This window comes from Fomitopsis serialis (assembly GCF_022376445.1).
Source record: "Fomitopsis serialis strain Sig1Antser10 chromosome Unknown B0H18scaffold_77, whole genome shotgun sequence".
Lineage (NCBI taxonomy): Eukaryota > Fungi > Basidiomycota > Agaricomycetes > Polyporales > Fomitopsidaceae > Fomitopsis > Fomitopsis serialis.
In genome coordinates this window covers 102,255-124,011 of record NW_025955037.1, presented here as the reverse complement: position 1 = coordinate 124,011, position 21,757 = coordinate 102,255, and the positions used below count along the sequence as shown (strand labels likewise).

Sequence of the window (21,757 nt, the reverse complement as noted above, 5' to 3'; positions counted from 1 at the left end):
CCCACTTGCCCAGAGACATCTGTGGTAGGCTAATCAGAGTCCGGTGTGGCAAATTTGAGGCTCTCGAGGCTACTGGGCTGGATGCCGAAGTATTGGGCTCCGGAATGGTGAGGACAAGCGAAGGCGGCGCTGCCCCCTCAACTATAGTCTTGTTTTTGCTCTGCGACGTGGAGGGGTCTTGTCCGGTTGGCATAGGCTCGTTCGTCATTCCTCCTTTCCGCAAGAAGCCTGTTAACCGTGCATTGGTGGCAGCCTCCGGAGGAGATGTCCCGCCTTCCGTCTGACGGCCTAGCACACTCGTGATCCGCATCCTGATCGGGATAGGCATGCGAGAGGGAGTGAGAACGATTCGGAGGGCTGGTGCCGGCTCTGGGACGTGGACAGATCTTCGGCTCGCACGGACCTGCGACGAGAGCGGAGAACGCGCACGCGCGCTCGGAAAGTCACGCCCGTTTTAGAGCCGAGTATTCTCGGCCGCGAGCGGGATGGCCTGACTGATTTGTGTATGAGGGAGTCCGCCGATGAGTACGTAGTGATCTTGCGCGATGGCGGGAAGGGCTCCCATTTGGACGGTTCGTCTAATGAGAACACCGGATCGCCCTCTGCCGCCCCATCGTCGCTCGCAGGTACACCAGCGCCACCGTCGTCGCTGCTCAAACGTTCATCTTGCATCCACGAGATCTCCCCGTCGTCATCCTCCTCTATGTCCGGTGTGAGATGATGCAGGTGGCGTTCTTCCCTGTCAGTTTGTATACGACGCTGACGAGGTAAGTCTGCCGCCCAGCCTTCCCACTCTTGCTCGCTCTGCTCCGATTCTCCGTCAGACTCGCTGTCGCTGTCGTCGTCGAGGTACTGTCTCCAGAGTGTAGGCGACAGGTCGACTTGGGAATGGACCGACGGCCGCTTTGCGAGCGGCGGGCGCTTTGGGGTCTCTGGCGCCTCCTCCGCCGGCATCTCGAGGTAGGATAGCAGGTCGTCCTCGTCAGCAGCAGCGCCTCATTTCCCTCATCGTCGCCAAAGATGACGAATTCCATCGCGCGGCCAACAGGCCCTACACCTGCGCGACGGGCCCGTTTTACGATGGTGTGTCGCCATTCAGGGTACGGCAAACCCATCCTGCCAGACTGTGAGGAGGACTTTGCGTTAGGAATGGCAGTCGCCGCGTGACGAGGTGAATCCGTCAACGTTGTCGTGGAAGTGTGAATTGCACCTTCTGGCAGACCTGGTGAGACATTGTATGGCGACCCTCCTGGGGAGGAAACACGAAACCCGCATCGACACTTGATCCTTCAACAGAGGATCTGGCAGTGAAGGACGAAGAACACGATATTGGCGCATGACGGTGCAACACACGAAGGAAGTCATCGAAAGCTGAGATGTAGTATCAGGGCAACCCGGCATAGGATAAGGAAGTGACTTCGGGGCAAGGCATGGATGTGTCAGGCATGCAACTCACCAGAATCATTGAGAAGGTCCATGATGATCCATACAGAACCCTCATTTTCACAACTGAGGCCCAGCCTGTCTCTGCTAGTGCTCCCTTCAGAACTGGCGACCAAGGTAGACCGGCCCTCCTTCCGGCCGAAGGCTTCTGCGGCGGGTGTGTCTCGAGACCCACGACGCCACCATCCGCCAGCGTCAGATCGGTCTTCACCCGCGCCCGCACCCGAGTTCACGATGTGGGTGACTGCTGGTGAATGCGGGGGCGGATGAGGACCGGCGCGGAACTTTGCACAGACGATCCGGCGCCCAGTATTAGGCGTGGAGGCGTCAAGGGTGGGCTTCATCGGGTCAGATATAGGCTGGAGGTGAGACTGCGCGGGGCTCGGTGATGACAGAGGCGTTGAGGCCGACGATGATGGTAGAGATGGGTTGTGCGCATGCGGCAGGGCCGAGGTCGTGCGGGGATGCAGGTATTCACCGCCTCGCAAGGCTAGGAGGGCAGTAAGAGGTGCAGTGTACGCGGGACGCGCGTCCTGAAAAATATTGGAGTGGGTGCAACGACAAGGTTAGGCGAACTCACGCTGCGGTTCCGACAGAGCTTGAACATGCCCTGATGCATGACCACCCACCGCTCGCGCCATTCCATCTTCTTCCTATGCTTTCGTTCCAACCTGCGCTTCGTTTCGTCTGCGTCACCACCCCACGTCTCCTCGCCGCCATCACCCGCAGTAGGCCCGCTTCCGCTCCCCGTGCGACGGTCGCGCTCCTTACCCTTACCCTTACCCTTGCTCTTTGGCCGCTCCAGCTCTGCGTGATGCTCAGCGGACAGGTTATCACCTACGAAGCGCAAGGCCCACACGCGCGCTTCAAAATATGGGCGGACGTATGCCTCCAGGTTGTGGCGAGGCAAGGTAATGAAGGCTTCACCGCGTGGATAAAACTCGAGCAGCTCGTATGGTTGCAGAGCGTACCAGGACAATTGGAAGGGATCTTCGAGGAGCTGTCCGGTAGAAAAGGCGATGGCTGTGAAGTTCGCCGGAGAAGGGAGAGAAGCCTCCGGCGGAACGACGAGTGTGATCGACGAGGTGCCGATGGGGCGAGACGCAGGTGCATACTTGTATCGGTAGAACTCTCCATCGTCTACGAAGCCGTCCTGTGCGTCCAGGACAGACCCATTCTCCTCCGCCGACTGATAGTCGCTGTCGCCCTCGTTGTCGCTGTGCCCGTGCGACGAGAAGGTGATAGGGGAAAGCGGTCGATCACGACGGGCCCGCGCTGGTTTGCGCAGGGACGGTGCGCTGGTAGGCAGAAACTTGGTCAAGAGGTGCTGTTTGACTTGCGAGATCGTCCATGAAGCGTCGAGGTGCGTGAGGAGCCATCGGTCGGTGTGCACTGCGATGCAGTGAGTTGGCGAACAAGTACGACACGCAGGGAACGCACCATATCGACAATAAACGGGCACAATCGACGACGGCTCTGGTACCATGGGGGTGGAAGGATGAGCGGTGGCTCACTGACCATGGGGGCGCATAGCGGTCATCGAGAAGACGTGGGATCCGTGATGCTGGATAGAGAACGCTTGCCGTGAGAGTGTAACCTTGTAAGTAAGTGATGAAATACAATGTCTTGAAGGTGATTGATGGGTCGTATCAACAATGATATGTAAGAAGAAACGAAGATAAGGGCTGTACTAGTCAGTTAGGGGTGATCTTGCATAATTTGGCCCTGAAAGAGATCGCTGGCCAGGTATGTGTGCGTTGCGAGACTCGGGATGATGGGGGTCCGAGAAGAGGAGAGGCTTGGGAGAGGTCAAGGGGTGAGTGAGTTAAGTACGAACTGAGACTCGCATTGACAGCTCTCGAAGTACAATGGAAGCATCCTCAAACGGAAAACGATGACGCATGAAGTACTACAACTTACTTATGTTATTCCATACAACGAGAAGTACAAACTCATCAAAGATGCGTTTGGGATGCGCTCGATGAACTGAAGTGAAAGATTTCAGATTCCATCCAATACAGTATCGTACTAATTACAGTATCGGGCTAGGATCTCGGCCGGACATGGTACTCGGTCAGTCGAGTGCTGTAGGCTCCATTCCCAGTCTTATGTAGAACATATCACGCATACCAATAAAATCTCACAATCTTCCCCCTACCTAATGGTATGTTTCTCTTGTGATCAACTTCAAGCCTCAGGCCTCAGGATTGAGCCCATGGTGGTCGACTGACCGAGTACCATGTCCGGCCGAGATCCCGGCCCGGTACAGTAGTGTACGTGACCGCGATCTCTTGGACTCTGCCAACTACCGGTACCATCACCTTGCTGGCTGGTCAACATGTTATCTGCTTTGCGTGTCTGTGTGCGCAGCGATGTATCGAAATTCACTGTCCACCAGGCCAGGCGATTCCTCCAGACAGAGTCCCGCGAGGCATATCTCGAGTCCGTGCAGACGCATCCCGGCGTGTCATTTCTGTCGCTAAACCGACCACAGGCAAAGAATGCCATTTCAGTGAGGTTGCTGAAGGTCAGTTCTTTTGGGGCCGCAGCCACGGACGCGTCCGATGACGATGGGGTTCAGGAGTTTCGTGAATGTCTGGACACGGTGCAGTTCGATCGCAGGTACGTTCAATGCTCGGGACTGGTCGGAATTGCTTGAAACACCTCTGTAGCGTCCGAGTTCTCGTCGTGCGGTCGTCTACGCATGGCTCGTTCTGCGCGGGAGCCGACCTGATTGAGAGGCGGACAATGACGAAGCCGCAGGTCGACAAGTTCCTCCTCGACCTGCGTGCCGCGCTTGGTGTTCTGGAGACATTGCCCATGCCGACTATCGCAGCTATCGACGGGCCCGCCCTCGGTGGGGGCCTAGAGCTCGGCCTTGCGTGTGATCTCCGTGTCGCAGGTAAGCAGGAGTCAAGGCGACACTGTCAGTCATCCTGAACTGCCCTGTAGGCCGCTCGGTGACGAAGATAGGACTGCCAGAGACCAGGCTAGGGATCATACCTGGTGCTGGTGGCACGCAGCGGCTCACCCGCCTGCTTGGACTGTCGAAAGCTAAGAGCCTGATCTTCACTGCGAAGATGCTAACTGCTGCAGAAGCTCTCGACATGGGTACGTGCCCCCATTCAAGCAGGTGTTCTGTCTACTAAGCCGCGCAGACGTCGTTGACTATGTGTCCGCTCCCGACCAAAGTGCGGTCGACCGCGCCCTGGAGTTGGCGAAAGAGATGAGCTCTAACGGTACGCGGTGTCTTGAGATGTCTGCGACCTTTACTGACCGCGTTCTAGCACCACTCGCCCTCCGTGCGGCCAAGCAAGCAATTTCGCGCGCTCCTGAACTGAGTCTGGAGAGTGGTTAGTTTCCTCCTGCACTCGTGAGAGGCTAGCTACAATCGCAAAGCAGGTCTTGATTTCGAGCGAGCGGCGTACGAACCCTTGCTGAAGACGAGCGATCGCGTTGAAGCGTTGAACGCGTTCAAAGAGAAGCGTCCACCTGTTTTCAAGGGTGAATGAAGCAGGTCGATCCCGATGGTGGCCGATAATGATCTCAGCACTTGTGTGTGAACGATTACGACTCACTCACCTGGACTTCTCGAAGTACTTCGTTTTGCAGCGTGCCCCGACGACCGTGTATATGGACACTTCGTTTTGTAACAACATTGTACGTTTCAAATGTATAAGTAACATAGTTTGAGTGGGGCGGCAATGACATCTCAACTTGGCAATTGGAAGCGATGAAGTGTTCTCTTCGCAACCAGATGTCTCACTTCCAAGCCACTTGACCGGTCAATTGGGCGTCGTCGTGAACCGCACATCATGTTTTGGGAATCACTACAGATGAACTGGCGAACGTTATATATTCAATACAAATCTAGAGGCCGCTGCCCGAGCGAGCTGCTGTCCGCTCTCACCACCCCGGCGCAAACAACAATGTGGCCATTCGACTGCTATCCCGAGGCAAAGCTCGATGATCTCTTCGAGCAGTATGACTATATTGTTGCCGGTGCGTGGCCGTCGTTGTCGAATGCAGCAAGATTGACAGCGCGACAGGTGGGGGCACCGCTGGCTGTGTGCTGGCCAATCGACTCAGCGCAGATACGTCCAACACCGTGCTGCTCATAGAGCGAGGACCACGGGCAGACTCCTGGGCAGCTCGTGTACCTCTGTTCTCGGCAGACTTCGCGTCGGATGGCTCGCGAACCCTCAAACGACCTAGTGAGATGCAGCCGAGCTCGGACGTCCGCTTCTCCTGTTCTCGGGTGGGGCTCTTGGCGGCACCTCCCGCATCAACCAGATGCTCTACTCGCGCGGCCTTCCTGCGGAGTACAATAGCTGGGCGGAGGATGGGAGAGAGGGCTGGGGATGGAAGGATATGGAGCCGTATTTCATCAAGTCGGAGCGGGCGCTGGACCTGAAGGGAGAGGGTATTCATGGAACGGATGGAGAGTGGAGGAACAGGAGCTTAGGTGACTTTCAATTCAAAGGCTTCAATGAGTACGTCATCCCAATCTATCGAGGCCGTCCTGGTCTGAGCAGGGTGCTACAGGGCGGTTGCAGCTTCAGAGGCAGTCGGTCTGCCGTATATCCCTGACATCAACTCGCCTACGCATCCACCGTTCGGCTGTGGTCGTCTGTACTTCACCATTGACGAAAAGTCGAAGCGAAGTTCGTCCTACCATGCCTTTCTCCCTACATCCCTCGCCCGCGCTCGCCGGAAGAACCTCCACATCTGCACGAACGCTCTTGTGGAGAAGGTAGACGTGGAGCGGCTCCCGGACGGTCGTTGCATTGCTAGGGGTGTCACGCTTCTTCGCAGGGAGGCCCGAACCCGGAGAAGAGGAAGCATGTCCGCGCAGCGCGAGAGATCGTGCTTTCGGCGGGTCCCTTTGGCAGCCCCCAGATTCTCATGCTGAGGTTCGTGCGGGATTCAGTCTTCTGTGCGCCTTGCTGAGGATCTCCATTAGTGGCATTGGTCCCTCGGAGCACCTCAAGGAGCATGGGATTGCCGTCGTCAAAGACCTCCCGGCCGTTGGTTCTAACCTCGTATGTAGCTACGTCATATCTACCGCTCTGATTACTCACGAGAAGGCCAATAGGAGGACCACTTCGGAGTGTCCGTGGGGTTCTTCATTCCAATGAAAGACTCGCTGCTTTCGTTACGCACGCAACCTTTGCGGTTCTTGATCGAGCTAATTAAGTATATCATCTGGGGCTCCGGTTGGCTGCTGGGGCCCGTGTTGCAGCTCGCTATCTTCGCGAATTCAAGGATGCTTGACGCCACGGGCAAGCCTACTCGTCTCGAAAATGCCTCGGAAGAGAAGCTGCCCGATATTGAGATTATGCCGGTAAGTAACAGCTCGTTTGCTAGCCCTGCATCGTACTCATGGTTCTCAGATGGCATACGCCAGTCATGACGAGCCTACCCCCATGGATCGTGGCATGTTCAGTTTCCTGAATGTCCTCTTGCATCCGAAGAGCAAAGGCACGCTCCGTTTGTCCTCGTCCGACCCGCGCGCCCCGCTCGTCATCGACCCCCGCTACCTCTCCAACCCCGACGACTACGTACCGCTGCGCGCATCGCTCAAGCTAAGCCTCCGCCTGCGCGACGAGATGCGCGCACGGGGTTACGGTCTAGAGGACTGGCTGCAGCCGCAGAGTGAGAGCGACACGGACCTGGACGACTACATCCGGCGGTACAACCGGACGACGTACCACTACTCGTCGACGTGCCGGATGGCGCCTAAGGACGACCTGGGGGGCGGAGGGGTCGTGGACGATGAGCTCAGGGTGTACGACATAGAGAATCTTCGCGTGGCCGACACGTCAATCTTGCCGCGGGTGCTGGGGACGCACTTGCAGGCGCCTGCTGTGGCGATCGGCGAGAAGTGCGCGGATATGATCCTAAGCAGTAAGCGACAATGAGCTTTGCGCCAAAACACTTTGCTTGTCATACAGTATGCTGCGGATCCCTACAGTCTGAAGGTTAAATAGGAATTTTGATTGCCCATCCTCCGGTCCGCCAGGTTCGTTGTAATCCGTCGATGTCAAGCACAAGCGACCAAGGTACGTCCATGTCACAAACTGTACATCTTTAGTCTACATAGTCGCAGGTTGAGTCCCTGTCCTCCGCAAGCCTACGGACATATGAGTACCGTGCGTAGGGTGGCGGGGGTGTACGATCGCTATGCCAATCGCCCATGGATACAGTGTCATACATAGGTCCTTCGTAACATGTCGAATCAACGCCAGGAGGTCCGCCAGCAAGGCGGACACCCCCGTCCTCCGTATGTCTGTGGATGCGTGGATTCGCCGGTGCCTCCGCTTGTACGGAGTATGTCCTTGAGGAACGCGTTTGTTCTTGCAAGTGGTCGCTATGCTGATTCGATGTGCTCTCGCCGTCTGTGATGACGAAAGACCGACGTGGTGCAGGAGCCCACTCTGGAGCCAATCCTGTCGGTGGCACCACGGGCCAGTTTGCAGCATTGAGCAGGGAGGTTAGGCTCGCGGGGCTCAGTGGCGATGGGAGGGGTTGTTCGGGAGTTGCCAGTGATGTTGAAGAGACTCTGGATCTACGTATTGTCCACGACCCCATAGTCGGTGTTGGGAGGAGTAGATCCCCCGTCGGAGGCATGGGAACTGCATATTGGGAGAACTGGGGAGTGTCGCAGGAAAGAGGGGAGAAGATGGAGGCGGGAAGAGACACTCTACTGTCAATCTTCATGCCCACGGCACTACTCGACATGCTACTTCTGAGTGATCTGTAGCGGTCGACAACAGGAATCCAGTGACTGGACGAGGTTGTGATTAGGCCGGCACCATCTGGCGTCGAGAGATAATGAGTCAAACAATCGCAATGCAGGATACTGAGTACCTCACCGGTCCCGTCACCATCTGTTTCTGGATAGGCCATCCGGCGACGAGCTCTCCTACGTGCCCAATACACCGCAAAGACGGCGAGGAGTACAGTGCCTAATACGACGCCAACGATGATTGCTATGTCCCTTTTCGCGTTACCCATCGCTGGCGTTCTGGGGGCAGCCGTAGTAGGGCGTGGACTCGACGGCACAATCACTGCACTAGAACTAGATACCGTAGTGGATAGCCGGCTGCTCGACTGCTCTGTGGTTTGAACATTCGGCGAGAGAATGTCCGATGATGATGAATTTATGCTAGAGAAGGATGAAGACGTGGCAGGGACTGTGGTAGGCGATGAAGTCGCACTCGACGACGACGATGACGAAGAAGACGGCGACAGTGCCAATGGTCGCGGACTCAACGGCAGGGGACCGAGTGAAGCGGCACCTGGACCCCCGCTGCTATGCACTGTAGTGGCAGCTGCAGTGGATGTGTTATGGGTGCTTGTAGGCGATAACATAGAATAGCTTGACGTGCCAGAAGGTGACACAGTTATCCGAGCCGTGGTGACGCTCGACAACGGATTTGTTGTTGCCCCTGCAGCATGCGTACCAGCAGTGGTCCACCAAGTGTCTGTCGTGGTGGAAGAGGTCCACCAAATGGTTGTCGTGGTGGAAGTGATCATCGTAACCATAGCTCGCTTCTGTACAAGCATAACATCCGCTCTTGTACGCGCTGTTAGTGATGAGGAGCCTTCAGGTGGCTGCAGGACCTGTCGAAAGGCGGCCGGTGCGGCTACACGATCTTGGCGGTGGTATGGTTGAGAAGATATGACGGACTTATCAAGGTGTGCAAGGGATGGGATGGAGTCCATGGAGGAACACGATATAACTCCTAGGACAGTGTAGCGTTTAGTGCGCCTTTCCAGCATGCAAAGAACAATGTCACCTGCAGGATGTTGTCGAATCCCCTCGTGGGTCGTCCCATAGAACCTCGTCGTATAGCAGCCCCCCTCGCTTTCCACCGTATCGTAATTGCGGTTCGCCTCGGGGTTTGGGGGAATGGTTTTTGCAACGCAGTTCTGCTTCAGCAGGGAGATGAGAAGAATGAAAAGAAAGGAAACGAGCATGACGCCCCAAGCACTAATAAATAATTGGGCAAGCCCTCGAGAACATGCAAATGAAGGAGTGAACAAGGGAGCGATGAGGGCGTTCGCGACGAATGACTGATGACTGTCGTGCCTATAGAGAGAACTGCCAGCCAGGGCACACGCTACTGTTGTGAACAAATGTTCGACGTACATCCAGGATGTGATTGCGGCACATCTTTGACAGTTAACTGGGCAATGCTGGGATATTCACGACAGCTGGGTTGACGATGGATGGTAACTCACCCTTGTGAAATCAGACATTGCTGAAGGATGTAGAACCGAAGTAGACCATTCGTCACAAGCACAAGCCGCATGCGAAGGGTGTGTTCACAGTATTGATGGCAAGTGGCATCCTGACCGCCTGCATCGTGGCCTGTGGACACTGCACAGTGGCACCCGAACAAGAAATCATCAACAAGGACAGCCATGGAGGACGCATCCAGGGACGACCCTACCCCTTGACAACATCTAAAACCGCATCCGTCGTGAGCACTCCTCTGAAAAGAAAAGGGTCAGACCACTGTCGATCACGTTCTGTGGTCATGCATATCCGGTGGACCAGGATCATGATGGCGCAGAGGAGTGGATTGTGGCACCGGTCGATTATACAGACATGCACCCACCCACCTAGCAGCAGCGTCCGAATCAGATATGTACAGCGAAATGGCGCATTTTGACCTTCCCTCGCCATCTCGGCGATGTGATGTCGTGATACAGAGGAGCACACAGCTCGAGGTCTGAACGACTCTAGACCGTAGCAAGCCCATGACGGGTGCGAACGCACATCCGCAACTTCCCCGTCCCATGGATACAAAACAAGAAGCACGGTTCGGATTGTCCGCGAAGTATTCGTGAGTCCGGATAGAAGTATCCAATGACGAGAATAGAACGTGGGCGGCAGTCTGGACTGTCAGATGAACCAACCTGAAAGCCCAGTAGAAACATGGAGAGCGATGTCGATACCGGGCGCATCCAACACTCAACACGCCCTATGCGTCTACGGGATATATGGTCGCCGAAGGTCTCAGGCCTGCTGAACTTTACTATACGGCGGCGGGAGCAAGTAGGCATCGCCAAACTCCTGTCGGGCAGAATCCGTCGCCGACCATGACATACGATAGCCATTAGGACGCGCCCAGTGGGAGTCGGCTTGGGTGTGCAGCGAAGGAGAGGTGCGTTGTACAGTGCCCTGTTCGGGGGACCAGCCATGCGTGAGAGGGTCCTATAGGGGACGATGGCGCAGGCAGTTTAACAGGCGGTCCAGTCAGCCGTTCCGGAGACGAGATATGATGAATGAGCCGTGAACTCGGGTCCGCCGGGAGAGGCCGTACTGCCTGAGGCATCGGAACGACACGATCAGACGGAGCATCAGAAGACTGGTGCTGAGGCGGTGGAGATAATGGTTATGTGTCCAAAGAGAGCGAGGAGATCCTCTGGCTGGGTCAGGTACCGGTGGACTGTCCTGCGAGATGCAAACTGAGCTGGCAAGGACTGATGACGGAACAATTGTACCGAGTTCATCCATGACCTGCGGGCAGCCCACATAATCGTCCTGCGACGGCGTAGTCCTTAAGACTGGAAACTCCTGGTGCATGAGGACCGACCCCCTGCGTCAAGGAATACCGATCGTCTTCGGCAGGGACTATGCTTTTTGTGCCCGAGCGCGCCGGAGCTGCTCAACCGGGAGTGTAAACTATATCGTTCTTCGATGCTAGGACCGTGCAACAAGGCTGAGGGCTCGACCGTATTCCCAATCGTGAGCTGGAGAATGCGGCATAGAAGCGCAAAGCTTCGTGGGTAGAAGCTCACTATCGAGGGCCCCGCGGGAAACAATGAGCCAGGGAACATCATACATTAGTGGGTGGCGAATCTGACTCACTGAGACGTGTGCCACGGATCATCGCCAGGTGCCTTCGCCGTATCCAGTACATCGCGCATGCGAACAGAATTAATAGAGTGGCCATGACAGCCGTAACCTGAGTGATTCACTCGCATTGTGCGCTCGACTAGCATCGGCGGGCGCTCCAGCGGAGGTTACGACAGTAGTCGTTTCCACTCGCGCGATGAGACTAGATATTTTGGCTGGAAGGTCGTGGACGTTCCCGTCAAGCTGGTCGATGGATAGATGATGGGTATCATAAAGGTCGAGGTCAGCGTGTCGATGGAAACCAATGGGGCAGGGGACCCCGAGCTCCATGATGTAGAAGTTGGCATGAAGGAAGACGGTGTAGACGGAGTAGATGACGGGTTCACTGAGTCGATGGAAGGTGAGGAGCCCGTCGACGAAGAGCTTCCTAAGACATGTGTCTGAGACTTGTCCAGCGTCGCCGTGGACGAGGAAGATGATCGGTGGAGGGACACTGATTGATCTACGCATTCTCATCATGAGTAGCAACCCATGTAAATCATTGAACTTGACCTGACCATACGCGTCGATAGATTTCCGCTTGTGGAGCTCTCCCTCTGCGCCATTGCGTACATGGGTAGTGGCCTCGGAGAGCGGGTTGTCAAGGTTCGCGCTGGTAATGGTGTCTGTCTCTTGGGGAACAGAGTGGATCGTTGATATGTAGTGAATCTGCAAGACGTCACAATATATTCATAGCGATTGGGCGAGACTAGAGGATTCACCTGGGTCGGCCATGCTATGGACTCTGAAAATGAGGCGGTGGCTTCAAGTCAGATCTATGGCTCGGGGCGCTAGACTGTATCAACATTAGTGGTCGTTATAGAGATCACTCGACCACGGTCACTCACCACGACATATCCCAGATCTGGCCTTCGAATTGTTGAACAACGACGCAACATCAGATCGGTGGCTCGGTGTCCAACCGTGACTCTGTGCATGTCAATATGCGTGCCGTAGTGTCTTCATTTAGTACGAAAGAAACGGAGCAATGAAAGAGTCATGTCCAGTTCATGCGTTGCGTTTGCAAAGAAGTATGATATCCAACAAGAGGAAATCTGCCTCCCAGATGGTGGCCGCCTGAGAGCGACGCAGTCGACTCGGTCGTCGGAGTCTTGGGCAGATTCACGTCACCATTGTGCAGTTCTTGTCGAAGTCCATAGCCTCGGAAAGAACACCGTAGCTATGGTGGTTTAGTCGGCAGTAGAGGGCAAACTTGCGGATTGAAGCTATGGAGTAGACTGCCTACGCAGTTGATCATGGTGGTTTGGAAGTGACATCCTTGCGTAGCAGCCACTGACGGGCGTTCTGATCGGAGGATGCCGAGAGTTCGCCGGTTCGAGGAATACACTTTTCCACAAATATTGCAACTACAGTAAATACTGAGGCCCCAGTGAGTGAGTCTCGGAGTACCGGACTGATGACAGCATAGTAGTATATAAAGGAGTGACATCTCGTTTGTAGCGAGTCTTCTGAAGCATTCAGTACACGGCAGTACTAGTAGTAGTAGCCTGCAACATGTCCAAAACGAGCGTGAAACTGGTACTTGAAATCGTCAGGGATAGGATAAATTAGCACTCGGAACCTGAAGCTTGAAGCTGAAGCACAACCAAGCATCCATCCTTCGGTCGTTACAAAGGTCATTGCACTGCGCAACACGCATTGTTATCATACATTTCCATCGCATAACATCCACATCGTTTGCCATTTCTATCCCGCACAGCTCGCGCGGACGCTAAATGGCATTGTAGAACACAGCTCCAGGTCCGGGTTCGAGCGATTGTACTGACTCGTGGGAAGTAACGCCCCGCAACTTGCTGGCACTTGCGCGCCAGTGGGCCGGATGCATGACTGGCCACTGCAGGCAAGACTGCGTAGGCGACTCGGACATCCATGCCAGAGGAAGCCGTTGGACTTCCGCAGCATAGCCCGTCGCGTCGAACCCGTGAGTTGCGCCAGGTGCAAGTGCCTCGTTGGATGGCTTCAATTCAGGCTGCCAAGGACGAATGGGCTCTATGTCCTGGCGAGACACATGAATTGGCGTCGTATCGCGTGGGGCGACGGGCATCGGCTGCTCAGGGAAGGCGACATGGGCAGTCCACGGCCTTTTCAGGTCGCGGAACGGATTGGTCGACGCAGGCCTCGGGATCGGGACTGTCGTATGTGCGTCCAGGCCGTCATACGCCACGGCGTACTCGAGATTCGCAGCTGCGCTCTTCCTGTTCGGTTGACGGAACGGGTTGTTGGACGCCCTCCGCTGAGCCAGCGGCACGAAAGGCGTGTTCTGCCCCGCGTACTCCGCGTACGCACTCTGCTCGGGCCAATGCAGCGTCGCGGGGCTCGGCGACAGGCGCGCCGGTGGGACGGGCGAGATAGTGGAGAACCTGTTTCCAGCGAGGACGGCGGCCGTCGCGCTGCCGCTCATGTCCCATGCGGCCCCGTCGCTATAATTGCTGAGACGGGAGGGGAAATTGTCTTGCCGAACTGTGAGCCCTGCGTGGCCAATTGTCGCGAAGTAGTCCGGGTATGCAGTGTCCGGATCTGGGGCGTATGATGTGCAGCGATGACCTTCGAGAGGTCGGGAATTGAGTCGCGGTCGCCGGCGCACATGATGGTTGGCGACGTGAGGTCGGCGTGCGACTGACCTGCGGTGGGATTCGACACCACGGACTCTCTGGACGTAAAATCGTCGTCTGTTTGGATAAGTCAGGAGATGCTCTCTGGTGGTTTCGAAGGACGCGAAGTGGCCTCACCGAGGGACCCCGAATGCTCCATTAAGCTGTGACGTCGTCTCCGCAGCCACCAGACCGCAATAGTGAAGAGGAGGAGAGCGAGTGCCGCCGCTAGGACAGCGATGATGGTGATCAACTTTTTGTTGACGGTGCGGGTCGCGTGAAAGCTGGTCCTGCTGCTGTTGAGCGCGAGGGTTGAAGACTGGTCTCGGAGGGAACAGGTGTCTTGCTCAGAGTGATCGTGGGATGCATGAAAGTGCTGCTCGATGTTTGGAAGGAATCTGAAATATTCTCTGCAGGAGCGGGCGTGAAAACATGAGCATGAGAGCCGATGTAGAGCTGCTGCCGTTGGCTGTTGATCTGTGTACAGTCGACGAGCTCGACTTTTGCATGCTGCCTCTCGATGTCGTTGTAGCATCTGCTCCTTCGGAAGCAAAACCTGATGAGACACAGAGAACAGTGTGGATGTATCCTGCACAGGTGTCGCACCGCCAGTGGAGCAGACGAAGTGACTGTAGGTGGTGATGTCGCCAAGGATTCCGTGCTGATCGATGAGGTAGTATTGGGGTTGGAGGGTGTTGTAGCTGTCTGCGAAAGAGAGATTGGAAACCTGTAGTAGAGGTCGGAGAAATGTTCGTAGAGGCTGGGTCGCCTCAGTGCATCCATCAACTCCGGCCTCGACATGAAGTTACAAAACGAGCCACATACCATCGTCGACCATATCCGACAGCGCCATACGGGGACCTGTACCGTCCACACTTGCGACGATGGACCGGGACATAGTCGTGACGTCGCACCTCCACTGAGAACGGACTACTGACAGGGATGTGCTATCCAAGCGCTCGACGCGCCAGTATACGTAGGTGCTGCAGACCTGGACAGGACCCTGGTCGGCACCAGAAATCTCGTCGTCGCAGATACGGAATAATAGACGTGCAAGTGCAAAGAACGCGAGCGGTATGGGCAGCATGTTGACGTGTTTCCGGGTTCTGGGAGGGAATATACGAGCTGAAAGCGGGAAAGTTGAAGCCTACAACCTAGACGCGATTTCGTGCGAAGGTGACAGAGAACAAAACAATCAAACCCGTCAGCTGAGAAAGCTCAAGTAGGACACAGAGACGGGGGCAGCCCACGGTCCTGACAAGGAGTGTACGAGGCGCTGGAGGAAGAATCCAAGGGCCCGGGGGCATGCGCAGGACGCCCAACTCTGCGAAGGATATACCCTAACAGACGAAGCACGTACAGCCGCGCCGTACTATAATGATACATCGCTCCGAAGCGGATGTACGCCTGATGTGCGGCGTGCGCGTGGCCCAATGGCACATAGATGCGATCGTTGCATTCATTCCAAGGGCTGTGGTGCGTCACGGTTGACAGATACAGGTGGAAGAGGATGTGTGTCGGAGGCCGTCTCGGAATAGATCGGTATCGTTGACCAGTGTCCTCGGCGGGTCCCACGGAGGTACCGTTGCATCGCGAGCACGAAGACGTGTGCCTACATCCAGAACGTCATCCAGCAGCTCCGCGCACATATCAAAGTGAATCACCGAGGAGCCTCACAGAACATCCCACGAGACTCAATCGACTCTACACGCCGAATCGAGACGTCAGACAGGCAACATCATCATAGCAGGAGTGCCTGGAAGGTTCGTTATCATCACAAGCTGACAGCGGACCCCAACCTTGACTCGAACGAGCCTTCGAGGCGTCAGGAAGCACGTCCAGCCTGGTTACCATCTTGACTAGAGCATGCAACAGATAACTCTGAACGCTTCTCTGTTGAAGAGACGCAAAACGTGGAGGGATTGAAGGCGTCTCACAGGAAAAGAAGGCTGAAGTCGAGTGTGCCCGCTGTGCGAGGTGAACGGAGGGCGGACGACGAGGTGTTCGCATCGCCGACGGCGATGATGGTGTACAGTGCAAAGAGAAGGTCCGGCGCTGGGCGCAACCGCCAAGTTCATTACGCTACCTGCCTTACATGGCAACTGTCGTAGAATCTTCGATGGTAGTACGGCCGTTGTGTGCACAGCCGAAATTTCGTATACGATACAAAGCTATATGACAGAAGCCTGCTGGAGTACTGTTGGAGATATAGGAGTGAATGTACTTAAGCCCAATCAGTTGGGAAAGACGCGACGTTGCCTCTAGCAGTCTCATGCACCGGGGCACGTACTGCACTGACACTGCGGAGTCAACAGCACGCATGAGCGGCGGTATTCAGCATCCAGGTTCAGAGCAAGAGGCATGTCATTGCACAACACTATACATTGCTTATTTTCCACTTCACGTCGCCACATCGTACACTTCTTCCTTCTCCCCTCGCGACAAAAGCATTCGCCCACAACTAGGTACAGCATTTAGAGCTTGGAGCTGCCATGGCCTCGAGGTAGCGCTTCTCGGCCTCGTCGAAGTTGATCACGTTCCAGATGGCGTTGAGGTAGTCGACTTGACGTTGAGGTACTGGAGGTAGAACGCGTGCTCCCAGATGTCGACGCCGATGACGGGCACGAGCGAGAGCAGCGGGTCCTGGTTGGAGGTCGTGGCAAGCTCGAGGCGCTTGTTCGTGGGTTCACGCCTGCGATGGAAGGCAGTCAGTACCGAGCTTGCGGTTGACGAGAGGGAGTGCCAGAGGATGGACGAATCTGCGCGACTGGTCCGATTCTGCATGATCCGCTGGTTGGATACAAGCTTCGTAATCCGGAGCGTTCCGTCTACTTCACGGAGTGCCCAGACATGGCACCGCGAGTCATCCAGGCTTCTGTGCGCCATTTGGTGCATCCAGGACAATCCAGGAGAAGCCGAAACAGGCAACGGATCTCCCTGTCGCGTAGCCAGAGAATCGAGGCCTTCCGCAGACATGAGGCGGAAACTACAGCTCAACATGCCGATCAGGACCACCGTCCATTCATCGCTCGCACTGCCAAGACCCGCATTCAGGAGATAAGACACTCACGAGCCAGCCCCACCGGAGCCCTGGATGCCGGCGGTCGCGGTGTTGAACTCCTTCTTGAACTGGTCGAAGGTACCGAAGCTCTCGAGGATGGCAGTCTTGAGGGGCCGTCCTTGAGGACGCCGCCGTTGCCCTTGCCCCGGAGCGGAGGGCGCGAGTTCTTCCAGAAGAGCGAGTGGTTGATGTGTCCTGGGCACCGTTATCTCTCACCACAGGGCGTCCCGGGAATGACTGCGATCGCCGACTTACCACCACCGTTGAACTTGAGCGCGCCTGGGGCGATGCGCTCCTTGGGCGAGGAGGTCTTCGCGTATGCCTGCTCAGCAGCGTTGAGGGCGGTCACGTAGGTCTGATGGTGCTTCTTGTGGTGAAGCTCCATGATCTGCGGGAGATGAAGGGCTCGAGCGCGTCGTACGCGTACGGGAGATCGGGGAGCTGGTGCTGGCCGGACATCGTGTATGTAGTGCTTTCGGGGGTGGTGGTGGTGGTGGTGGAAGTGGTGGTGGGTGAGTCCGAGCAAGAACTGGGCTGCAGCGAAGGTATTTATGACGCCTTATCGGGCTGCTGATCAAGGACACCCACCAGTGACGTTATCTCCCCCCACGTGATCGGCCGCCACTGCGGTAGCTAGCCAGGCCGCCCCGACGCGTCTTGTCACTGCCCGCCATCGTCTCCCCGCAGTCGCGCACGACGACGACGACGCCCCGTTCTCTCTGTCCGTGTCCGTCTCGTCCTACTGCTCGTTCTATGCGGCTACCGTCTAGCGCAGCAGTCCATGTGAATGCGCTGACTGACCAACGCCATCGATTGCAACATCTGACGCATGGATCTTGCGTAGACCCGGAGGCCCGGCCTTCGCGAAACCTCCACCGTGGCCCCTCCAAACCCGAAGAGACGTGCACATTGCGTGCATATATGCGTCAGTTACGACGTTCTCGATGATATCTGTACCCTTTGGTCATATCTTACGTGGGTGCGTCGCCGACTCGCAGACCGTGTTCTCCATGATTTTATGCTCGTCATCTTGTACGGCCGCAACGACGACCAGTTTTCGGTGTACTCGTACCAGGTTGGATGCTGCTTCGACGGCTGGTCGTACGGCTTCAGAACCTATCCTTCGTTTTCGCCCTTCTCACCGAGAGCCTTCTGTCCTGCGAATCTACTCACCACCTGGTTGAAGGGGCGTATATATGCGGCGATTTTCTCGACAATCACCACTGCGTTCCAGTCCCTCATCGTAACGGTGCCAATAACACTGAGAATAGTGGACTAGATGTAGTCGAATTAATCCAGGCTCTCACGGGTGGATTACATGCAACAGCCACTCAGCTCTATTCCAGTCATAGGAAAGCGGTCGTCGAACGGATCGATGTGTGTCGGTAAACGCGAATCGCCATTCACTGCATTGCGAACAATCTGGAGCACTTACCTCAAGTGAGCAACCTCGATTTAGGTGTAGTTGCAGGTGAGCTCATGCTACGGTATCTTTGTTAAAATTTCGATTGAAAGCATTTACTCTAGCTCCCCGCGTGTGTAAATGGCGCATCACAACCCGGGACACGTACCCTACAATCTCCAAACCTATGTCGACCGGATTCCTTCGAATATATCATGCAAACGGTGATTCTGCGTTAATCAATTCGAGAGTCGGAAAAGTCACACGGAAATGTGAGGATATCACCGTCGTCTTGGCCAGTGGACCGTAGTTGACCGAGACATGTGCACGCACACGATCATTCGGGAATTATCGTCTTGTCAGAACTACTGCTCTGCATCTTCCGCGATGCACACCAGTTTATGTTCTTCCCAGAATTTGCTAGTGTTGATATGTCGGTGCTGAGCGCTGATATATCGAAGGTGTTCCATCCCGAAGCTCGGTACATGAGATCGGAACGGGCAGCATAAAGATCGCTTGCGCTGTTTCTCTGGAGCTCATCATGACCGCAACGGAATTCCTATCTGACTGTCAAGTTCATCTAGTCTGGATGGCAGTTGTTACCCCATTTCAGGTAAATGTGCCTAGCTATCTATCTACGGATGCTGATATATTCTGGAGCATCTCTGCGAAGCATCTCTCTGCCACACCTGTTCGCTGCCGACGCTCAGCATACGCTGCATGGCTGGTGGTCAGTATAAGTTTCAACGGTATCTCGAGGTGTATGTGTTGGCAGCGTGCCGCCGCACTCCCTCTTGCACCCCTATACCCCCAAACGCACGCTTTCACTCCTTACTCGTTCCTTTCCCACTCTCCGGCCGATCTTCTCGCGTAGGGCGGGCAGAACGACTTGCCAAATCGCTGCCGGGATGTTCTTGTTATTTATGCGGCGCGCTTTGGTGGGGGCATCTCTGGTGATGATGACATTGCCCATCGTTTCCGCGCAGGATAGCACTGTCCTTCACAGGGCAGACACGATGACGGCGTTGACGACGCCGCCTTCGAGCATGGTCACGTCGAATCCTCGTCCCTCTGCTACACTCAATGATGGTACGTGGTTCCAGATCTGTGAAGTGTCATGTATCAGCAGCTTACAGCAGCTCAGGTTCGAGCGTTTCAATTTCCTGTCTTTCGCAGTCTGACGGCGACGACTGTATCGTCGTTGCTGGGGGCGAAACCGAGACGATGGCCGAGGATTCGCGTTTGGGGCCTGCGCACACGATGTCCCTCACATCTTCCTCGACACTGGCAGCTTCCAATCAAAGCTCTAATTTCGCACCCATGGACTCGACATTCCCATTTTCTGGTCCTACTTGGTCGATCCTATCAACGACTGTATCGCAGACCTCCCCAGCTACGCCGGAGACTACAGAAATCGGACTTTCTATGATATCTGATCCTTCAATGGGTCCGCATCCGACATCATCATCCGACGCTGCGTCAGTTCCTTCTCTGTACAGCAGTCTCGTCGCGAGCACCACTATGCCCACAAGAACCGGAACCGATGCTTCCTTTGTCACGAGCGTGGGACCACATGAAACCGAAGCGCTAACCCCCGCGCCCACGAAGTCTCGTCCTCAAACCTGGCTCATCGTCCTCAGTATCGGGTGCGCCGTGGTGACCCTCGCGTTGGTCGCCCTCGTCGTGCGTTGTCTGTGGCGGCGGCGTGCCAGGAGCCTAGTAGACGGCTCTGTGATGCCTCTCGGTGAGTCAGTCACCCTTGTGAGTGCTGGCCGACTGTATTGATACCGCTATTTTCAGATGCAGACGGTGATGTAGACGAGAAACCTTGCCTCTCCGCGAGACAACTCGCGATGTCCATGTCCAGCCTGGCGGATGCGAAGCACCGGTTGCGGACGCCTAGCATCATCTGCGCTGGGGACCGCGGGTCCGTCATCGATATCCTGCCTCCCGAGAGGCTGCTCTTGTCAGAGAATGATACAAAGATCGCCGGTACGACGGGCATGCAGTACTGGATGCTGTCGAACGGAGTTAACGGTCGACTGAGCATCGATCCCGCCGCTCACACGCTTCTTGATCCCCCCGCGGTCGCTGACGCCGCATACAGAGACACGCTCTCTAGAAGGCTGTCAACAACTGCCTCTGGCCAGCTCTCGCTAGATCATGTCGAAGTCGTTGACCCCAGTGCTGGGGTTCTTCTACCCTCCATTCAACCTCCGGGAGAGTGGTCCTGCTTACACCACAACCTCGCACCTCTTCCTGATCATCTATCCCAACAAGGACGCAGGCCTGTGCTGTCCGCACTAACGCCATCCGCTGCGGGAGTGCGCCCTGCGAGACCGTTACCTCCAACCCCAACCCCAACTCTCCCATTTACGCACGTATCTCAGCCATTACCAGTCGTCTTTCCTGCTCATCAGTACAACAACCACTTTCCACCAGAGCTGGGTACGCACATTTCGAGTGCCCAGCAGCCGAGCGGACCCAGTCCCACGCAGTGGGCTATGATTCATCATGGCGCGTTTGTCGCTACGTTTCCAGGTCGAACACCTCGCCGACGAGCAGAGGATGGCGGAGTCCGCTTAGCGGGTGGTTTACCGCGCTGGCAACGTGGGCAAGGAGGGGCGCAGGGCGAGGAGTCCAACGCACGCGGCTCGTCAGGCTCTGCTGGTGGATATAGCGACGAGACCCTCCCGCCGGAATATGGTGCATACTGAAGCAGGCAGCTCCGGCCCGGGTGCAGTGGAATGATGATGATGACGGCGGTAACAGAGATTCAGACACTGGATGTACCGCAAGTGCGCCTCCTGATCCCTGCTCTGCAGCTACGTCCGCCATTGTATCTATATGGACAAACGCTCTACGAACATGTTTAAGGTATCCATGCCGTCGGGGCGTTGCTTTTGCAACGGTTGACGAGAAAGCCCCTTCGCCCTTGCTCAACTCGTCCTCAAATCCTTTGGCTGCCGTGATTCATAACCCCATGGACATAGGTCTGAATGATTCTCTGAATGATGGACGTTGATGTTCTCTCGTACTAGGGAGCCAGTGCGGTTCATCAGCTGAGGACATCTCGAAGAATCGATGCCGCAAATTGTTCCCCATGTCCGTGGGACGGCCTACTTCAAGTGAAACTGTGCATAGGGGATTGCTTTCTCCCTTTTCACCCCAGTCGTGAATGATCAGTCGCTCCTTGTCCTGTGCGTTCTTTCGATTTGTCGCTCCTTCCGTTTTATTTCTTTCATGGTATTGGGCATAATGACCATCCCGTGGGTTGCCCTTTGGCTCTTTATGCTCTCCATTGGCGGAAGCGCTGCTCAGAAGGAGGC

The 21,757-nt window shown here is 55.8% G+C and overlaps 9 protein-coding genes across 9 annotated transcripts; 4 read left to right on the top strand and 5 right to left on the bottom strand.

Moving 5' to 3' along the window:
• Nucleotides 1-1,377: 1,377 nt before the first annotated feature.
• Nucleotides 1,378-1,976, bottom strand: B0H18DRAFT_633199 (uncharacterized protein). The gene has a single exon (XM_048038869.1). The coding sequence runs from the start codon at nucleotides 1,785-1,787 to the stop codon at nucleotides 1,440-1,442; it is 348 nt and encodes a 115-aa protein (XP_047889611.1). The 5' UTR covers nucleotides 1,788-1,976; the 3' UTR covers nucleotides 1,378-1,439.
• On the bottom strand, nucleotides 1,741-3,033 carry B0H18DRAFT_633261 (uncharacterized protein). The gene is made up of 3 exons (XM_048038870.1): nucleotides 2,884-3,033; nucleotides 2,024-2,835; nucleotides 1,741-1,933 (listed from the first exon to the last, which is right to left on the bottom strand). The coding sequence occupies exons 1-3, from the start codon at nucleotides 2,927-2,929 to the stop codon at nucleotides 1,784-1,786; spliced, it is 1,008 nt and encodes a 335-aa protein (XP_047889610.1). The 5' UTR covers nucleotides 2,930-3,033; the 3' UTR covers nucleotides 1,741-1,783.
• A 748-nt stretch (nucleotides 3,034-3,781) lies between these two features.
• B0H18DRAFT_1122466 (ClpP/crotonase) lies at nucleotides 3,782-4,955 on the top strand (the record flags this gene model as incomplete). The annotated part of the gene is made up of 6 exons (XM_048034518.1): nucleotides 3,782-4,065; nucleotides 4,116-4,345; nucleotides 4,396-4,554; nucleotides 4,602-4,682; nucleotides 4,731-4,796; nucleotides 4,846-4,955. 6 exons carry the CDS (start codon nucleotides 3,782-3,784, stop codon nucleotides 4,953-4,955), a joined length of 930 nt encoding a protein of 309 aa, XP_047889609.1.
• Nucleotides 4,956-5,169: 214 nt separating this feature from the next.
• B0H18DRAFT_1027531 (alcohol oxidase) lies at nucleotides 5,170-7,426 on the top strand. The gene is made up of 7 exons (XM_048029884.1): nucleotides 5,170-5,445; nucleotides 5,493-5,597; nucleotides 5,669-5,936; nucleotides 5,989-6,309; nucleotides 6,395-6,485; nucleotides 6,539-6,787; nucleotides 6,837-7,426. The coding sequence occupies exons 1-7, from the start codon at nucleotides 5,373-5,375 to the stop codon at nucleotides 7,362-7,364; spliced, it is 1,635 nt and encodes a 544-aa protein (XP_047889608.1). The 5' UTR covers nucleotides 5,170-5,372; the 3' UTR covers nucleotides 7,365-7,426.
• An 11-nt stretch (nucleotides 7,427-7,437) lies between these two features.
• On the bottom strand, nucleotides 7,438-9,765 carry B0H18DRAFT_1027529 (uncharacterized protein). The gene is made up of 5 exons (XM_048029883.1): nucleotides 9,691-9,765; nucleotides 9,246-9,635; nucleotides 8,835-9,191; nucleotides 8,319-8,777; nucleotides 7,438-8,261 (listed from the first exon to the last, which is right to left on the bottom strand). Exons 2-5 carry the CDS (start codon nucleotides 9,598-9,600, stop codon nucleotides 7,534-7,536), a joined length of 1,899 nt encoding a protein of 632 aa, XP_047889607.1. The 5' UTR covers nucleotides 9,601-9,635; nucleotides 9,691-9,765; the 3' UTR covers nucleotides 7,438-7,533.
• A 3,233-nt stretch (nucleotides 9,766-12,998) lies between these two features.
• B0H18DRAFT_633072 (uncharacterized protein) lies at nucleotides 12,999-14,029 on the top strand. Its single transcript, XM_048038867.1, has one exon. The coding sequence runs from the start codon at nucleotides 13,194-13,196 to the stop codon at nucleotides 13,902-13,904; it is 711 nt and encodes a 236-aa protein (XP_047889606.1). The 5' UTR covers nucleotides 12,999-13,193; the 3' UTR covers nucleotides 13,905-14,029.
• On the bottom strand, nucleotides 14,030-14,988 carry B0H18DRAFT_633071 (uncharacterized protein). The gene is made up of 2 exons (XM_048038866.1): nucleotides 14,104-14,988; nucleotides 14,030-14,043 (listed from the first exon to the last, which is right to left on the bottom strand). The coding sequence occupies exon 1, from the start codon at nucleotides 14,791-14,793 to the stop codon at nucleotides 14,215-14,217; it is 579 nt and encodes a 192-aa protein (XP_047889605.1). The 5' UTR covers nucleotides 14,794-14,988; the 3' UTR covers nucleotides 14,030-14,043; nucleotides 14,104-14,214.
• A 1,100-nt stretch (nucleotides 14,989-16,088) lies between these two features.
• B0H18DRAFT_1027520 (Manganese/iron superoxide dismutase) lies at nucleotides 16,089-17,570 on the bottom strand. Its single transcript, XM_048029882.1, has 4 exons — nucleotides 17,282-17,570; nucleotides 17,036-17,192; nucleotides 16,534-16,657; nucleotides 16,089-16,483 (listed from the first exon to the last, which is right to left on the bottom strand). The coding sequence occupies exons 1-4, from the start codon at nucleotides 17,409-17,411 to the stop codon at nucleotides 16,427-16,429; spliced, it is 468 nt and encodes a 155-aa protein (XP_047889604.1). The 5' UTR covers nucleotides 17,412-17,570; the 3' UTR covers nucleotides 16,089-16,426.
• Nucleotides 17,571-19,028: 1,458 nt separating this feature from the next.
• Nucleotides 19,029-21,422, top strand: B0H18DRAFT_633015 (uncharacterized protein). Its single transcript, XM_048038865.1, has 3 exons — nucleotides 19,029-19,517; nucleotides 19,573-20,172; nucleotides 20,235-21,422. The coding sequence occupies exons 1-3, from the start codon at nucleotides 19,337-19,339 to the stop codon at nucleotides 21,143-21,145; spliced, it is 1,692 nt and encodes a 563-aa protein (XP_047889603.1). The 5' UTR covers nucleotides 19,029-19,336; the 3' UTR covers nucleotides 21,146-21,422.
• The last annotated feature ends 335 nt before the right edge of the window (nucleotides 21,423-21,757 follow it).

What these genes read in the sequence shown, in the direction of transcription:
- B0H18DRAFT_633199 (XM_048038869.1), bottom strand. Translation starts at nt 1,787, where the DNA reads ATGAAGCCCACCCTTGACGCCTCCACGCCTAATACTGGGCGCCGGATC.
- B0H18DRAFT_633261 (XM_048038870.1), bottom strand. Translation starts at nt 2,929, where the DNA reads ATGGTACCAGAGCCGTCGTCGATTGTGCCCGTTTATTGTCGATATG. An exon ending in GCCCGTTTATTGTCGATATG is followed by an intron (nt 2,836 to 2,883) that starts GTGCGTTCCCTG and finishes ACTGCATCGCAG; the next exon opens with TGCACACCGACCGATGGCTC. An exon ending in AGCTCTGTCGGAACCGCAGC is followed by an intron (nt 1,934 to 2,023) that starts GTGAGTTCGCCT and finishes CTGCCCTCCTAG; the next exon opens with CCTTGCGAGGCGGTGAATAC.
- B0H18DRAFT_1027531 (XM_048029884.1), top strand. Translation starts at nt 5,373, where the DNA reads ATGTGGCCATTCGACTGCTATCCCGAGGCAAAGCTCGATGATCTCTTC. An exon ending in GTATGACTATATTGTTGCCG is followed by an intron (nt 5,446 to 5,492) that starts GTGCGTGGCCGT and finishes ACAGCGCGACAG; the next exon opens with GTGGGGGCACCGCTGGCTGT. An exon ending in TCCGCGCAGCGCGAGAGATC is followed by an intron (nt 6,310 to 6,394) that starts GTGCTTTCGGCG and finishes CGCCTTGCTGAG; the next exon opens with GATCTCCATTAGTGGCATTG.
- B0H18DRAFT_1027529 (XM_048029883.1), bottom strand. Translation starts at nt 9,600, where the DNA reads ATGTACGTCGAACATTTGTTCACAACAGTAGCGTGTGCCCTGGCTGGC. An exon ending in GATTCGACAACATCCTGCAG is followed by an intron (nt 9,192 to 9,245) that starts GTGACATTGTTC and finishes ACACTGTCCTAG; the next exon opens with GAGTTATATCGTGTTCCTCC. An exon ending in AACAGATGGTGACGGGACCG is followed by an intron (nt 8,262 to 8,318) that starts GTGAGGTACTCA and finishes TCTCGACGCCAG; the next exon opens with ATGGTGCCGGCCTAATCACA.
- B0H18DRAFT_633072 (XM_048038867.1), top strand. Translation starts at nt 13,194, where the DNA reads ATGCATGACTGGCCACTGCAGGCAAGACTGCGTAGGCGACTCGGACAT.
- B0H18DRAFT_633071 (XM_048038866.1), bottom strand. Translation starts at nt 14,793, where the DNA reads ATGGTATGTGGCTCGTTTTGTAACTTCATGTCGAGGCCGGAGTTGATG.
- B0H18DRAFT_1027520 (XM_048029882.1), bottom strand. Translation starts at nt 17,411, where the DNA reads ATGGAGCTTCACCACAAGAAGCACCATCAGACCTACGTGACCGCCCTC. An exon ending in GGCTCCGGTGGGGCTGGCTC is followed by an intron (nt 16,658 to 17,035) that starts GTGAGTGTCTTA and finishes CTTCCATCGCAG; the next exon opens with GCGTGAACCCACGAACAAGC. An exon ending in TCTACCTCCAGTACCTCAAC is followed by an intron (nt 16,484 to 16,533) that starts GTCAAGTCGACT and finishes AACTTCGACGAG; the next exon opens with GCCGAGAAGCGCTACCTCGA.
- B0H18DRAFT_633015 (XM_048038865.1), top strand. Translation starts at nt 19,337, where the DNA reads ATGTTCTTGTTATTTATGCGGCGCGCTTTGGTGGGGGCATCTCTGGTG. An exon ending in CTCTGCTACACTCAATGATG is followed by an intron (nt 19,518 to 19,572) that starts GTACGTGGTTCC and finishes ACAGCAGCTCAG; the next exon opens with GTTCGAGCGTTTCAATTTCC. An exon ending in CGGCTCTGTGATGCCTCTCG is followed by an intron (nt 20,173 to 20,234) that starts GTGAGTCAGTCA and finishes TTTCAGATGCAG; the next exon opens with ACGGTGATGTAGACGAGAAA.